Source organism: Hevea brasiliensis, chromosome 12, assembly GCF_030052815.1.
Source record: "Hevea brasiliensis isolate MT/VB/25A 57/8 chromosome 12, ASM3005281v1, whole genome shotgun sequence".
Lineage (NCBI taxonomy): Eukaryota > Viridiplantae > Streptophyta > Magnoliopsida > Malpighiales > Euphorbiaceae > Hevea > Hevea brasiliensis.
In genome coordinates, this window is record NC_079504.1 from 68783770 (window position 1) to 68801483 (window position 17714).

At 36.3% G+C, this 17714-nt stretch overlaps 3 protein-coding genes across 3 annotated transcripts; 2 read left to right on the plus strand and 1 right to left on the minus strand.

The window, feature by feature from the left end:
* The first annotated feature begins 797 nt into the window (after positions 1–797).
* LOC110665175 (probable serine/threonine-protein kinase WNK4) lies at positions 798–5996 on the plus strand. Its single transcript, XM_021825189.2, has 7 exons — positions 798–1699; positions 2753–3018; positions 3115–3338; positions 3431–3588; positions 3668–3977; positions 4157–4459; positions 5207–5996. The coding sequence occupies exons 1-7, from the start codon at positions 1616–1618 to the stop codon at positions 5683–5685; spliced, it is 1824 nt and encodes a 607-aa protein (XP_021680881.2). The 5' UTR covers positions 798–1615; the 3' UTR covers positions 5686–5996.
* Positions 5997–9357: 3361 nt separating this feature from the next.
* Positions 9358–10810, minus strand: LOC131171454 (transcription repressor OFP4-like). Its single transcript, XM_058131579.1, has one exon. The coding sequence runs from the start codon at positions 10609–10611 to the stop codon at positions 9427–9429; it is 1185 nt and encodes a 394-aa protein (XP_057987562.1). The 5' UTR covers positions 10612–10810; the 3' UTR covers positions 9358–9426.
* Positions 10811–15006: 4196 nt separating this feature from the next.
* On the plus strand, positions 15007–16302 carry LOC131171238 (probable 60S ribosomal protein L14). Its single transcript, XM_058130709.1, has 3 exons — positions 15007–15098; positions 15871–16114; positions 16216–16302. The coding sequence occupies exons 1-3, from the start codon at positions 15007–15009 to the stop codon at positions 16300–16302; spliced, it is 423 nt and encodes a 140-aa protein (XP_057986692.1).
* Positions 16303–17714: the final 1412 nt, after the last annotated feature.

The following is a 17714-nucleotide window of genomic DNA, read 5'->3' on the forward strand; positions in this document are numbered from 1 at the left end:
TATAACATGCAATTTTATAGCAAGAATCATCAAAAAAAAAGTTTTAAAAATCAAGTCATGTCTATTAAAAAAATCAGACGTGTTCAGTGACATGCTTTTATGTGTCTAAACTTCAAAAAATCATAATTTTAGTGAGAAAATGATTTTTAAATGACTCCAAAGGTTAATTTGCATGTAAATATCCAAACTAAACCATTAAAAATAAAATCAGAAAAAAATATTCCCATCAAAGGCTCAAAATTAAATAGAAACAAAAGTGATACAAGGAAATGCATATGGAGTTGTTGGTCTCAAATCCTACTTTTGATTTGGTTGGTTTTTCTTTTGGATTTAAATTCTTTGCGCCACAAAGGGATGAAAATGTATTTTAAAAAGTATATAATATATTTAAGCTTTTTAATTTATTTCGATACCACTTTAATTTGATTTTTAATAAAAATTAATATAATTATTCGTTTTTCAGTTTAATTCGACGCCAGAAACTAGCCACTCAAAGTCCAAATCCACCTTTGCCTGGTCTAGATTGACATGCTAACAGATTGGAAGGAAGCATAGCTAGTGATAAAGTGGAATTTCTTTTCTTTTTTTTTTAAGACAATCTTCCTTTTTTTCAACTAGACAAAACAATCCAAAAAAACATAAACGTCATAATCCACCAATGCCTTTCAAATGCTGCCAACTCCTGCTTTGTGGGTCCCGATGAAACCCATTTTCGCTTTCAAGTTTTTGTTTCTATCTAATCAGCTCTCATAATTCAACCCCTTCAATGTATTATTTCCTATAAAACATGTTGCAGTTTTGGTTTATGAAACTTTTCTTCTCGTACGTTTCTCTAAGTACATACCAGAAAATTAAAGATCCTAACCTAACGTTCCTTTAATTCTTCTTTCTTTTTGTGTTGTATCTTTATCATCTACAAAGCCTTCCAGCAAAGCTTGGCCACAGATTCTTCAAGTTTATATTATTCCCTATATATATCTCTCTAGTATTCTCTCATCTCATGCATATCCCTTCCTTGCATAGTAAAATTTAAGTTCTTGATAGATTTTGCCTATACTATCCTTGCTTCCTTAAAGAATTTGCTTACCACCCTCATGAGAATTCCTTTAATTTATATGGAGATATAGATATTTGAGTCTTTTCAGAAACACATATTGGCATTTTCCCCCACCAAAATCGTATTCTCTTGTCAATTCCAAGTCTCTCTCTTTCTTTTCCAATTAACTTTTTGTTTTCTTGGTTTTTTTCTTGGTTTTCTTTTGGGTTTCTGTTTCACTTCCTAATGGTTTCCAAGAACTACAACTTCCCACGTGCGGTTGTGGAAATGGCATGGATCATGCTCAGGATTGACTACTCAAGACTCGTTTGGCTCCTCTTTGGTGTCTTCTTTTATGAAAATCATGAGGGAACGCCTCGGATTTAGAGCTCTCCGTCTCTTTTTAACTCGTATATATATCATATGCATAAGTACTCTCTCTCTCTCTCTCTCTCTCTCTCTCTCTCTCTCTCTCTCTCTATAACTTGTACTTATCTACCATCACAGAAAGTAGAGTTCAAAATTTCTCAAGATTTTTCAAAATAAAGCTTTTCACGGAAGCTTTCCCATATAAAAAACATGTACAAAAATCAAGTTGGGTTGCAGGAAACAGATGCCGACCATGGCTATGTTGAAACCGATCCTACGGGCCGGTATGGTCGGGTAAGTTCTTATTAGTTTCTTTCTGTGCATGTGCTTGCATACATCTTTATGAATATTATAGAGCTTACCAACCATGGTCTAAACATGATTGATATTAGTTTACTATAATTAAGTACTAACTGCTCCACCATTTTTATTTTTTATTTTTTTTATTTTTTCAATTGAACGTTTGGCAAACTGGGGTTTTAATTATCTTGAAATTATCGGATAGAAAAAATCATAGATGACAGAGTTTCTTTTGTTTCACTTTACCACTGCTGCAGAGACTTCTGGACTAGGAGTGTGTATTTATGCATTTTTTTTTGTCGTTTAGTACTTTTCAGTGTTTTACTAATTACTAGGGGTAGACCTGCTTTGGTTTTGTTAGGAAAAAAAAAAATCTAACTAGCATTTGATTTTGGGTGGATATTGTTGCAAAAGTTAATATGAAGTTGATAGTTAGCTATTTTAGAGATTTAAAATATATACCAAATGTATCTTGAAAATAATTTTTGTGGCTTTTAATCAACCTGTATCCACCGTTATGTTTTTCTCAGCTCTAAAATAGACTCCTTAGTTTAATTTAATTTGGATGTGGCTTATAGTCATGACCTCAAGATCAGTTTCATATTCTTGATGATCATTACTTAATTGGGTGATCATGATCATCAAGAAAGAGGAAAACAGACTGCAGATTGTAATTCTATAGTCAACAGAAGATTGTCAATTTAGTCAATTGTGAAGCTATTATAATTGGTAAACCTGAAATGGATGAATGATGGTGAAAATCAATGATTCAAATTTACGAAATGCAAACAGATATGCATCTTAGGAAGCAAAATAATTTCAGAGGCAGTAGTTCATTAATATGATATCATAGTTTAATTTCAATTAGTATTCAATCCTTGCATTTGTAATTAAATTTCAACAAATGTTAAAGTGTTCCAAAGCCTTACTTTACTTTCTTTCTCAGCATTTGAGAAGCAATTTTGTTTTCCTTGGTTGTTTTGGCCATCGACTGTTACTTCATCAATAGCTGATTAACGACACTATGGTTGTGTTTTCCATGGACAGTTTGAACAAATTCTTGGAAAAGGAGCAATGAAAACAGTATACAAGGCAATTGATGAAGTCCTAGGAATGGAGGTGGCATGGAACCAGGTAAAACTCAACGAGTTGCTTCGCTCGCCTGAGAACTTGCAGAGGCTATACTCTGAGGTTCACCTTCTCAGCACCCTCAACCATGACTCTATAATCCAATTCTACACCTCTTGGATTGATGTTCATCTAAAGACCTTCAACTTCATCACTGAAATGTTTACTTCTGGAACTCTAAGAGAGTAATCTCCTTCCCTATCATTTTGAGAGTATGTTATTTCACCTGATAAACTTGTTACCATAACTGAAATGGTTAACAACTGTCTTATGTGATGCAGATACCGGAAAAAATATAAGCGAGTTGACATTCGAGCCATTAAGAACTGGGCTTGTCAAATCTTACAAGGCCTTGTGTATCTACATGGCCATGATCCTCCAGTAATTCATAGAGACCTGAAATGTGACAACATCTTTGTCAATGGCCATCTTGGACAGGTCAAGATTGGTGATCTAGGCCTTGCAGCAATCCTCCGGGGTTCTCAATCAGCACATAGTGTCATAGGTACTTATTAATTATAATCATTGAAACACATAAACATGTATGTCCATTTCAGCTAATTGTATAATTTCTAAACTTGTGGTAACATTTGTTAGGCACTCCGGAATTCATGGCACCAGAATTATACGAAGAGAATTACAATGAGCTTGTTGATGTTTACTCATTTGGCATGTGTGTTTTAGAGATGCTTACATCTGAATATCCATATAGTGAATGTGTTAACCCAGCACAAATTTACAAGAAAGTGACTTCGGTAAATTCCAGTTCTGATGCCAAGATTTATAATTGTTATCAAGCTAGAGTATGACATGCATACCAATTCTGTTATGCAGGGGAAGCTTCCTGCTGCATTCTATCGGATTCAGGACTTGGAAGCACAGCAATTCATTGGAAAATGCTTAGTAACTGCATCAAAGAGGTTATCAGCAAAAGAACTACTGCTTGATCCATTTCTTGTATCTGATGAAGCTGATCCATCACCTGTTACGAGGTCTGGAAATCAGAAGCCATTTTTGAATTGTAGGGAAATGGAGAAGCTACAATTGAGAGGGGATCCACCAAGGACAGACATGACTATCACGGGGAAGCTCAACCCTGAAGATGATACCATCTTTCTTAAAGTACAAATTGCTAATAAAGATGGTATGGCTTTTGTTCTTTCATGTGTACAATGTTTCACCTTTATTGTATGCATATATTTTGCAATCCTTAGAAAGGGTAGCTTTAATATGCATGTTTTAATTGGCTTGTAGTTTTAGTCAATCCTGGATCTCAAGTGCTTCAACAGTCTTGACAGATAGCTCTCCTATGGTCTATTGCAGGTACTCTAAGGAATATATATTTTCCTTTTGACATTTTACATGATACACCAATGGATGTTGCAATGGAGATGGTCAAGGAGCTGGACATAGATGATTGGGAGCCTCTTGAAATTGCTGAAATGATTGATGGGGAGATTTCATCTCTAGTGCCAAATTGGAAGAAATGGGATTTGCCTCAAATTGAAGATTATCATACATTCAACTACCAAGAAGATGATGGGACTAATCATCCTTTCGATTCTTCCTCCACTTGTTCATCATCTCAAGCATCCATATCGAGATTAATGACACATTCTCTCCAAGGTATGTGTCCCATAATTCCTTTAAGTTGTTCTGATCTTATAACTCGTCATGTAGTTCCTATTTGAACCATAAATGGCTCTCTGACCTGCCCAAATACTTAGTGGTAACTAGGAATTGCCTGAATTCAGTTTTGGTGGCCTTAAACATTAGCTGTATGCCAGATTAATCTACTAGAGCATGGATTTTGGCTCAATCCTGGCTTGTTTTTATGACAGAACATAAGTAATCTTTATGCTTTTTGGGGGTGGGGAGGGAGAGGGGAGGGGAAGAGATTCCTAACAATGCCTACTGTGGGTGGCGGGCGGTTTAGGCTGCTTAACTTACCAGACAATAAGACTAGAAGTATATATTGAACTCATATGCAAAAGAGTGACATACTAATCAAAGACCAAAATTTTCAAATGCATTTGATCTTTGCCTTTAATGGTCAACACTCGCATCTTGTCTACCTTACTGGTCATTATGCGTGTGATGCATCTTTAATATCAAAAGAAGTTGCTTAAGTTTTGATAGAACAATCTATTTCATGTTACATAAAAGCTAAGTCACTATTTATGCGGAATTTTAATGATTCTCATGCTATAAAGAACTAAAGTCTGAGTATGAATTGGGACAGAATCATTTGGGTACTAAAAAATGACTGCATACTTAACAATCCCATGACAGAGACTAACTACTAGAAATCATGCTAGGATCTAGATCAGCAATTCAAATCACAGTTTCTATTTAAAACAATTGCTGTTGCAGATGATTTGCTAGATGATGCCAGTTCTCAGAGCTCTTCACACTCAGGATCATATTCCATCATGAATTACATTTCTGGTGATGATCACAAATTTGATATGAGCACAGCAAGAAGAGATAATAAAAATCCCATAAGGACTCAGAATGCGACAAGATTTTGTCCTCAAGACAATTCAAGCTCTGACATTGGGCAAACAATTGCTAAAGATGCCTACAAACACTGCAAGCTTTTGCTGGAGTCACAGTATGGAGCTTCTAGCTCTAAACACAAAAGGGTGATGGACAACCGTAGATTGACGAGGAACCATTCACTCGTAGATATTCGTAGCCAGTTACTTCACCGGTCATTGGTGGAAGAAGTGAACAAGAGACGGTTGTTCAAGACTGTAGGATCCGTCGAAAATGTTGGTTTCCAGGCACCTCCTGAGGATTCTAAAAAAGTGGCAAAGTGGCACAGCAGAATTCACGCAGAAGAAAAATAAGAATGAGCTCTTGTGGATAACAGAAGTGAATAGAAAAAGTAAATGATGACTTGGCCTTGAAACAGACATAAAAGGAAAATGCTTGAACTACAAGCTGTGGATACTTCTGAAAATGAGGAGGGATGTAAGGTCATCCATATCATATAATATCAAGAATACAATTAGGAGACGGGTAGAGTTTCATGCTGTCCAGTGTAAATATTCATTTCTTATGTGAAGTGTGCTGTGTAAGACTAGCCTCTTTAGAATAATAATGTTTATGTTAGTAATAAAAAAATAAATAAAGGAATGAACTTTGAATCTTGTCACCAGTTTGGGTGTGAAATTGTATGAATCAGTTGACAAGCATATTCATCTGCATAATATATCTGGGTTTAAGGTGTAACATTGAAAGTGCAAATGAATTATAATTGTATTTTCCTATAAGCTTATACTTGGTCAATTTTATTCTTTATGCTGCTAGGTGTGTAAGAAAGTCATGTGGCTAGAAACTAGAGGGAACAATCTTAGGCACGTGTAAGGATGGCTTGAATGAAACAAAAAATTACTAATTTCTCCATAACATTGAATTATTGGTGATGAATTTGGCAAAATAACATTTACAAGAAAGCTGCATTACGAGTATTTTTTGATAATTTAGGTAAGAAAAGACTATAATCTTTGTTGACATGTGATGGAGAATTCTGGTTTTTCACATGGATCTACTTTAGTCGATGAACTATGAACAGTTCTACATTTCATTGAAATTGTTTCTAGGAAATTTGGAGGCTAAGGGGAGGAAAAAGATTGTAAATTCTGATTGCATCTGAATTTTCACATGTAAGTTGCAATTGAAAATTTGATAATTGATGAACAGATAAAAAAAGCTCGGAAATTTTAACCAAGAAAAATCATTAACAGTTAAAGCTTTTTGTTTGGTCTATACAAAATGAATGTTCTATCGTGTTACTTGAAGTCATGGATTGCATGCTGACATTTTGTCATCATAATGAAAGAAGTGGAAGCAAGATCACTGATGAAACCAAATAATGCAATCTTGCATGCTGTGTTTTCCATGTGCTTATAATTAAATGCAAAGAAACTAACACTGTAGAGATTTATGTTCCATTTGCAGTGATCAAATTTTTTTTTTTTCCTTGAAGTTTCAATCTGGATCCTGCTTGAATTATGATGCTCCCCACCTTCCTCTATAAAGTCATTCTCTTTCCCAAGGATTTCCATCAGGATATCTCAAGTTAGAATCTTGTGAGATGGGATTGGGTTATGGACTAAAAAAGGAGAAAAATCATCCAAGTTTCTGACTTTCATGCAAGTTGGATGAAATGACAAGAAGTAATGCAATGGAAAGGTTGGGAAATTTAAGTGCTGGTTGTGTGAAAATAACAAGTCTCAACTGATGCTTTTGCATGAAAAGTGACTAATCAATTGCATAATCATGGGCATGGTTCCCAAGGGTTCCAGTTGGCTATTCCCCAATGCTCATGTGGTCCTAATTGCTTGCTTTTATATACCTGGTATGTTACGATCTGGTGGTCCTGGCAGAAATGTGTTTGAATTTCAGATTTTTCTTCAATTGTGCAAGATGCTTATCACTTCACAAGGTTTGAAAAAATGTGCACTAGATCCTCTTCAGCCACACCATAGGTTGTCACTTTTCTCTCATGACTTAAGTTTTTTGAAGAGAGTCCCATTGGATTCACTGTCCTGAATAATGTTAAATCAGAATACTTTTTGATTTGGGAAGCCCAGAAAGTTCTGCTAGGCATTGCCATTGCCAAATTGTTTTTAATTACTCTTTTAAAACTGTGACCTACAAGTGACCTAAATTTTTCTATCATGTTTCTTTCATCAATACAGCAAAAAGGTTAAGGAAGACACACATAATATCTTTCTCAGAAACCAATCAGAAGTTGTTAATTTAGGAGCAATAAAAGGTAGAAAATTAGGCTACCAGCTAGGAGAACTTTCTTGGGTGGTTGCTACTGGCTAGTACTGCAGCTATAATTGTTTGCTTTAATAGCTATTCAGAATTGAAAACTAGAAAATGAACAAAACTTTTATTTGGAAATAATGCATCACTGAAGCACCTAGTGCTAGAGCATACCTTTTTCATGTCTCATATCAAACCTTTCTCTATTTACTCATCACGGTGCTCCTCTTTGGTTTAACAAAAATTTTAAAAAGATTTGGTACATCATAAATTTTTTAAACGGAAAAGTTTTGTTGTGCCTTTACTCTCAGATATTATAAGGTAGGGTCTTGATCACTAAACTATTGAGCTTACAGCTAGATGAACTAACCTATATACCACCTTTCTTAACAAGACAACAACAAAATAACCAAACAATAACCAAGAAACTGTGGAATGCATACTTGTCAATGGAAATGGCTACTCTACAAGCTTGGTGAAGGCTACCAGCTTAATCATAAATTATGAAGGTTACAACATTGGTGGTCCTTTGTCATGTTGGAGAAGTAAATCTGAACCTAGTGTTTTGTGCTAATGAACTCTAATAATTTAGTGAAAATGTTAGTTGTCCTATACTTTCTAACCTGTAAAGTGTGGTAGATGGCTACATGCAGGTGTTACGATTTGCAATAATTCCTACCTTATGTTAAACACTGGTGGCATGGCAACCTTAATCTTTTTCCAGTACCTTTTTCCATATAAAAAACGCCAAAAAGAAAAAAAAAAAAAAAAAAGAAGGTACGTTCTCCTGTCCATCTGGAACTTTAGAGGACAGCAGTAGCTGCTCTAGGTTGGCATGGATTAGGTGCAAGCATTTGATCCTTGCCATAATATAAAAATGAGCTTTTTCTGTGCTTGCTTCTCCGTTAGATATCAATTTTGAGGTAGAGCTGGATTCTGTCCTAGTTTAATATGAGCATATATTTTCATTTGATTAGGCTCCAACAGGTGTTTTAACTCGCAATCTCACCGCCTTGAATATAACTCTAAGCATCCTGCACTTGTGGGCTTTGGAGAAGATTAATGTATGCAATCTTGCCCCTGTTATAAACTGTTTCAATAACTCAAACCCTTGACCTTTACACGAAAGCCACCATCTAATAATGCTCAAATGCAAGATATTGATAATAAGGATGGTTATGTTTGAAATTGATTGAGGTACCTATGGGAATTGGTTGGATTTGAAATAAGGAATCGAGGTAATTATTATTAAGGTGTTCATTATTAGGGTAATTCATGGATTTTGCAACTTGAATGCCATGCTTATTCCAAGTCAACCTTTGTTACCACTGTTGCAGACACTCATAACAAGATCATGCTCATGCAGTTGAGCAATCATCATATAATCCAAGCTTTGATGAAAACAGTAGTCTAAGTGTTGATTAAAGCTTTTTAACAGTAATTTTTTCCCCTTTTAACTTCCAAGAATTTCATGATTTCCTTGGAATAAAAAAAAAAGGAGCTGAGAGACTTCTTGGTTGTACTAAGGAACATAATTTGATGGGAAAGACCACAAAAAATGACATTTATTGCAGGTAAGGAGCTTCTCATCTCCAGTTTCTAGTTTGGATTCTTTCCCGGACAACAAAACTGATTTAAACAGAAGCATAACTTCCCAGGGAACAATAAGCTGTACATTTACAGAACACTAAAGCATAGATTGTATACATAAAGACCGGGTAGCCTATTAATGCTTGTTTGAGTTCTGAGAGGAAGAGAGAAGAGAAGACCTTAATAAAGCAGTAAAATACATTAAGAAATCTAAAAATTATTTACAGGCGAAGGTCAGTCATATCAAACCAGATTTCTTCAAATGCCTTGACTATAAGATCATGGTACTCTTTTGAATTGAGTGAAAGGTAACAAGCAAGAAGATCTTCCAAATCTTTTGATGTCCTGATATTGTTCTCTATGATCATCTCCACCATTGAATCCCTGAAGTCTTTCTGTGGATCAACTGAGGACTTAACCACTGCAAGGCTCTCTGAGAGAGTCCTGTTTCTTGATGCTGACAAACTTTTACGGGCACAAGCCTGAATCTTCCTGCTTGCAATTCTTGGAGAGTTAACTCGAAGTCTTATCCCCACAGAATTTGGTGAGGATCTTTGTGTGACAGGTTTGGACTTCTGCTCTTTATGAGTCCCATCTCGTTCCTCCTTTACATTCTTAACAGAAAGAGACCTGCTCGCTTTTATCTCCTCCGGTTTAGATGATGTTCTTTTGAACTTTGTGACTTGACTCATCTCGCCATTGAATTTTGCTGGCTTGGTTAGTATAGGCCGTAGCTCCACCTCAGAAATGGTTTCGAACCCATCAATCTTCTTAGTTTTACTCTTAAAGGATTCACCATTCACGTCAATGATAATATCAGTAGTTGAAGAACTTACTTTACAGTTACAAGAGCTAGAGCAGGCGGCAAATTCTTGATCAAATGAGTAATTAGGAGCAAAACCATCATCATCATCCTCAGATTCAGATAGAAGAGATTCGTGGAAGCCAGGTTCAGGGGAGGTCTCAGGAAGAGGGCTAGAGTATTCTACAGGTGAGTGAGCTTGAGCAATGGACTTGGTCCAGACCGAATTGACCTTTGCATGACAGCTACAATCAGAAGGAAAAGATGAAGAGACAAGCTGAGGAGAAGGCTTGTAGATTGTTTTTCTTTTGCTTCTTTTATTGGATGATGATCTTCTTGGTGAATCAGGGAAACGAGTATCTGAGGCCTTAGTGTTTATAGGTGAATTGTAGAATTTATCAGCTCTACAAGGTTCTGTGGTGAAGTAGTAGGTGTATCTTGGCTGAGAGATGTTGGATTTTTGAGAAGATGTAGTTGCTGAAAATGATTTTTTCTTGAAAGACCTCTGAGAGTTGCATTGCTTTCTGCCTCTGCTCATGTCTTTGAGCTTGTAAAACCAGGCATTTGGTATCATATCTGACAATCTAAACCTGTAATTACCCATCTTCTATGCAACTTCTCTTTGATACCTGAGGATTCTAGTACTGGAGACTAACATAAGAAATAAATAAATAGCTGGTTCATAAAAGGAAAAGGGTAGATGGGTTTGTTAGAAAAGTTAAGCAAGAAAGCAGGGAGAATCAAGAATGCCCAGCAAATGCAAAGACCTTGTTTTATCAAAAAGTCAGTCTTTAGTTTGTCCTGTGTTACATAAACATAATCAGGATTTCATGATGTCATTAATCCCATTCTTTTTTTTAATAGAGATTAAGAGAGTGGGACTCAAACCTGAGTTTATCAGTTGAGTAATATGCCTACAACTACCAGAACATGGCAAGCTAGCTCATCAATTCCATTATATAGGTTTATGGTTCATATATATAAATTGGGTAACTAATGTTGAATAAAACAATCACTGAATTTTGTTATGGTTATAAAAAAAATCAAAATTTATTAATTTGATTATAATAAATTGATTTTTTGTCATACATTAGTAATGATTAGTATAATTTATCCCATTTAATAGCCCTACATATAATTTGTTACTTTAATCACCATGAGCATGACTAGGCAAGAAATTTCCCAATTTACATTGCTGCAACTTGAAGCATTGTCAACACTTCATTTGGGTCCTCACTAACACACCTTTTGTTTAGCTAAAGCAGAATTTTAATGATGATTTTAGCAAACTATTAAGGCCCATATGTCTAGTAAGTGCTTTTTATTTTTCTCCATAATTCCATGCTTCACAAATGATGATATTCCATGCCTTTTTAAGTGCTGAATTTTCAATTGACCCACATGCTCGGTGCTAGACATCCATTTTTCTGGTCCCCATTAAAGCAGTGCGAGGCTGAAAATGAAATTACCCTTCTTTTCATAGCTGTTACTAAAAAAGTTTATCGAACAGAAAAAGACTAAGTATTTTCATTAACTAGAAATTATATCTAAATATTATAATTTTGCATCACATATCTTAACTTTTAGAATTTGAAGCAATTATAACTAAAACCACAAAATTAATTTAGAAGATTTTTGTGATGCTGTTCTTTCTCTCTAGCTGGTTATGAATGTTGAGTTCAGGAATTAGACACTAGATGGGTTAGATGACCACTGCTCACATAGGCTTTTGATGTAGCTTCCTATTAGAATTAGGAGTTCTATGATTTAGTGGAGTTAGAAGTCTACTCCACTTAGTTGAGTCCTCATACTCATGGGATTCGTTTATTTTTTAGTCCCTTTGATCATTTTAGGCATTAATTTGTATTTTATTTAATCTCTATAATTTGAAAAACATAACTATATAGTCTCTTTATTTCAAACTCTATAGTTATTTAATTCTCGTAATGGTAATTTCTCTCTCATTTAAATATTTTGATTAATAGAAAACTTGATTTAAATTGAACAAATAGACTAAAGTGTACACTAAACAAAATGTAAGGACTAACTAATATATTTTTTAAAATAGAAAGATTAAATATTTAATTTTATTAAAATAGAGATACTACGTAATAATTTATCCAAAAAACTATCTGCCTTCTCCCTTTTTTTCTAGCTAAAGAAGAAACAATATCTCTTTATGTTTTATAGATGCCCATAAGAGAAAAAAAATGGGCTAATAAGTTGTAAAGACCTACATATGTCAACAAGCAGGATTGGCAATGAAGTTTACAACTAACATCACATGCTCTTGAAGCATTGTGAAAATTAACAAGCAAAAGAATATTTGGAAAATGAATGAATTTTATTGATGGCTAATCAAGCCTTATATACAAATCTTGAATCATTCTGGAAGAATATTTTAGCTGTCTAACAAACTTGTCTAACTCAATTATCAAAATAAATGAAACTAAAACAGACGTGAAAATTTTTGTTTCTCAATTCTATTCTTAACTATGCACCATATTACTTAAGTTAGTAGTTGGCCTTTTTGTTCCTGCTATGCACCATATCACAACTCCCAGCTACCTTTTTTGTTTCCTCGCATCTAAAACTTGAATAACTTAACATCCCCTCCTCAATATGGTGGTGGACGAATTTCTAGAAGTTCCTTCTTGGACAAAAGAGAGTGTAAAGCTAAATGAGTCAATGATTTGGTGAACAAATTCACAAGTTGATCTTTGGAGGCAATATGAAAAATGGATATAAAGCCTTTGAGTATCTAATCTTATAGACACAATATTTTGGCTGATCTTCAAAGTCATAACTCGCATGATTGCATTTCAGTCGATCTCCTTTGTAGGCGTTTTACCTGATCTCTACCATTTACTTGATTTTAAGTCATTTTCTCCAAACTTTTAATAACATGGGTTATCTCTAGATAAATAATAATTTCAAAGTCTATCCGATCTCAGGAATAAATCGAATACTTTCCAATCTCTCTGCCTACTCGACCTGTATTGGTTAATCAAAAAACCATCGGAGTTTGCATTTTGTTTTTTGATCTCTTCAGGTTCAAGATTCCAAATTTCTGGTAGTTTCACGATCAAGTGACTCGCTTGAATTATTCAAATATTTAACCAAGTTAATGCTTTATCCAATCCCTAAGCATGTGGTCCTGAACTTAACAAATTTAAACTAACACCCGATTTCAAATCATGTTTCCCAAATGATTCCAAGCCATTATGATCTCATATTCCTGTATGATACTCTCATTCTTTAAGCGGTCATGTTTCATAACTAATCTTAAGTTCGGAATTCGAGCTTATCTAGTTGGTTGGGAATTGAATTAATACTCATTCATACCTAGTTTGATGTTTTCCTGATCTTATTAAGAATTGATCACAAAGACTTAAATTCATTACAAGTTGGAAAATATACAAATTATTCGGTAGGAGGGTCTTCCTCAGCTTGCTCTTCAGGTATATTTTCAATATTCTCTCCCTCCTCTCTCTCTCGCTCCTCTTCACTCTCAAGCTCAGCTCCCGAGGTGAGCTTCTCTAGCCAAGTAAAGTCTTCTTCAGGGTAGCGCTTCACCAGCTCGACTAAGAGATCACTGTGGACATTCACATAAGTGTCGGCCTCTTTTATCAGAGCCTCTTCCTCCTTGGCCTTAATCTCGTTAGAGAGTCAAGCCAAATCAGCAGCTCGGCAAGCTCGAGAGTCCTCAAGTTCCCACTCCAATTGAACTGTCCTCTCCTCATAAGACCTCACATGGCCTTCTAAGTCAGTGATCTGATCATTGGCTGCCAAGAGCTGAGTCTTTGTAGCTGCTGGATCCTAGACTACTTTAATGATCTCCCTCTTTAAGAGATGGGCCTTCTCTCTGATCAATTGCTAGTTCATAACCGCCTCCAGGCCCAAAATCATTGTCTGAGTCGGGAGATCATTGATGCTATCCTGGGCCCAAATCTAATCTTCTTGAAAGTAGATAAAAGCACCCAAGACCTTAGCCAAGTTAGGATTTTCCCGAACTGAGCGGTTCCTCTCTAATGATTGAAGTAAGACCTGAGCGCCCTGGGAAAGCGGTCCAGCAGCCGAGACGACTGGCCTAGAAGGATCGCCCTCTGCATCTGAAGAGATTGGAGGTGGAAGAGGAGGTTCAATAGGGTGAATGGGAGGCTCCGAGGTGACGACCTCTACCTCTGAAGTCGGCCATTCTTGAGGTCGAAATGGAGAGCTCTACACTTCTGCCACAGCCTGTCTCTGAGCAGCAGCGGCGGCTTCTTTCATCTCCAGCACTTTTTGGGCGAGCTCTCTTTTTGCGCTTATGACTCTCCTTTGCGAATTTGCCCCCAGCCATAACTGTACATAAAACAAGTTAGTGAGTTTGCTAAGAATATAAAACCTAAGATTCGGGTTTACCGATACCAGGGCCAAGGTCAAAGAGTTGCAGCTCATAGTCCTCACAGGCGATCACTCGCATCATCCACCATTTTAGCTCAGCCATAACCGCATCCAAACATGAATATTTATGAACAGTCACCTGGTTCTTCAATTCCTTTACCATAGCATCCTTGTCTTTATTCAGAGTGATCTTCCTTGGTACTTTAGGGACCAAATAGTTCCAGCTACATGGGATGCCCTCAAAACCAGTTGGATCCTTGCTCCTAAGTATGAAAAACTTATCTTTCCAATTCTTTAATGAGGAAGGGAGATAGGTGAAGAGCCCACAGTTCGGCTTGGCTCGGAAAAACCAATATTCATCATCTTTTCGCTGAGCAAGCTTATGTAATTTGGCAAAAACCTTCGTTGTGGGCACAAGTCCCCTAGCTCAACAAAGACATCTGAAGGCTACCATAGTCTGCCAAGAATTCAGATGCACTTAGGCTACACAAACGTAGTGGAACTTTAGAACGGCTTTATAAAATTCATCTACGGGAAACCGAAGCCTAGCTTTTAATTGTTCTTTATACACCATGATTAGGTCAGTTTCATTAAAGAAGTGATCAGCTTGAAGATGGCCATGGCATCTAATAAGTTCAAAAGATTCGAACGGGAGATTGTACTCTTAGCTAATAGACTGGAGATCGACTTCCCCGAGGATCAATGGTAGTTCGTCCACTGGTAGATTCTCTTTCCCCGAGGCCGGTGCTTGTTTTGATCTAGCCAGTTGATCAGAGATCAGAATAATGGCTGTGGTGAGTTCATGTTGCCCACTTGGCCTGGCCTCCTCGCCTTCATCTGCTGTCCATGAAATATAGACAGAAGGAGGACTAGTAACTCTCTGACCTTCGGTGCTACTCATTTTCAAACAACAAAGATAAAACTGATCGAAAAAAGATCAGAATCCTTACCAGAGTATAAATCGTTGTTAAAAAATGCAAGAAATGAGAGAGAGCTTTGGGTTGTCCAGAAAATCTAAAAATAGCACAAGTATGTAAATGGTTGACCCCCCCCTCCTATTTATACTCATCCGAGCATTAAATGCTCACGAGGCCCTAGGTGACACATTGGTTAATGGGATCTGACCATTTCAATGATGCATTAGAAAATTTCAGAAGTATGGCAAGGAGATCAGACAAATGAGGTCGGTTACTAGGGATCGACCATAGATCAGATAGCAAATAGTTTTGAACCAAATAGATCGGTCAGATAAGTATGATTAGGGATCAGATTGAACATAGTTATCAGAGATCAGGAAAATAATCAATGCAATAATAAAAAACAAAATAAATTGAATCAATTTTGAATAAACAATACTTCATTTCATTTCCAAAAGGTCAAATTACATTATTTAGGCGATCTCTTAAGATCAACAATTACATAATCTACATTCTACTTATCTTGCTCTCATTGTTCGAACCACTCTCAATCCCAATAGGCCGATTAAGAGATATGTGGAGATCGAGAGGTTAGCTCTCGCCAACTATAGTAAAGACTATAGGAAGCTCGGTGTCATCATTGATGTCATCGATAAAAACCGAGCTACAATCGGGACCCCTAACATGGTTAGGAGCCAAATGAACTTCAAAAGGCGATCATCAACATCAAGATTGAAATTAGCAGTCCCCTTGTCCGAGATCGATCCGCAGATCATACTGGTAAACCGATTGGAGATCGGCACGGTAGTCAATTTGGACCTTGATCGGTAAATTAGTCTGGTTCTCTCGCTGTCATCAGATGACGCTCTCATAATTCTCTGATCATCAAAATCGTCTATTTTCAGGTGATGGGCAAAGAAGACGATTGGAAAAAGATCAAGGTGGCTATCATGATAAGAATTTCACCAGAGAAGTTAGGATCAGAAAAGTAGCACATTGGAAATTCACCGAAGAAGGAGAGAGTGTGGGTGTGACAATGATGGAATTCTCGGCATATATATTGGGCCCTGGCATTTATTGAGTGCAAATCTCGAAGCGGGTCATCGGTAATAGAAGAATTTATTGCTTTGATACAGGTCGGATACATAGAGGATATGTGAAAGAAATGGGGAAGTAAGATGAGATTGGGAAGAAAAGAGATCGAATGCGGGAAAATTTGGATTAAGAGATCAGAATAAGAGGTCTCAGATCCATCAACCATAATGAGGGATCGGGTAGACCGAGGAATGACCTATAAAGATTGAGGGCTCAAGGAATCGAATCACCTTTAATCATGAACCTTAATTCATAAGACTAATTCCCCTACTGTCAGATCCAAGTTAGTTAAAACTTTTGGGGTACGGTATAATCCTCACCACCCATCTCATTTGTAAAGACACACTCCTCGCCATTGGATCTCAGATGGTTAAAGCAGCCCAGTACATCTTAATTTACACCATTAATCATACTTGTAAGGACGGATTTGAGACCCTCCGATCAAAAGTAAATAACAAATTTGGCACTTATCATTCTCAACCCTTGGATTTGTTCTGTAAGGCAGGACTCCTAACCGTTAGATGAAAGAATGAAAAAGACAGAAATTATGAACTAAATCACAACCTTCAATTTTGATTCTCTTTAATTTAAAGATGTTGGATCCTGTCCTTTTAAATCCAGACCCTTCATCTCTTTCTGTTGAAATCTTAACCCTCTATTTTGAGTACCCATTTTCTATAAATACCTGCATGTAATACTGTAGAAAAGAGGATGGTGATTATCGGGGAGAATCTCTGAACTTAAATACTACTGTAACCCCATTGCCTTTCATTTGGGAGCTCTTAAGGTTTCTAGAGACTTTAGAAACAAGTTTTCTAAAGTATCTCATCTGAAGAGCTACAAGTCCTATGATCTATATTCTTAGCACTCGTGCACTATCCTAAAAGTTCAATCTCAGTTCATCATCAAGATTTTTTTTTCATCACCTTTGGCAGCTCAAGTCTCTTGGTTGCCTCGATCTTAGCAACCCCAGATTCGCGAGACGTCAGTATTAGTTCTTCTATTACTTCAGCTCTCCACAGGTAAGCATTAGTTCTTCTATTACTTCAGCTCTCCATAGGTAAGCATTTTAACTTATCACTCTTGGGAATGACTAGCTTGTGTTCATGATATAAGAACAGCACCAAATTTGATTCATCTCACCAATGTTATTTTTGGCCTTCTATCATGACATCTGCAAGCTTTGTTTTCATTGTTACTTTTTTTATCTTTATTTTTGTTTTGTATTATAAATAAAAGCTCAGGTGATACAAAAGTTACTGATTTCATAAATACGTAAGGAGTGCGAATGGAAGTGATGACATGGAAA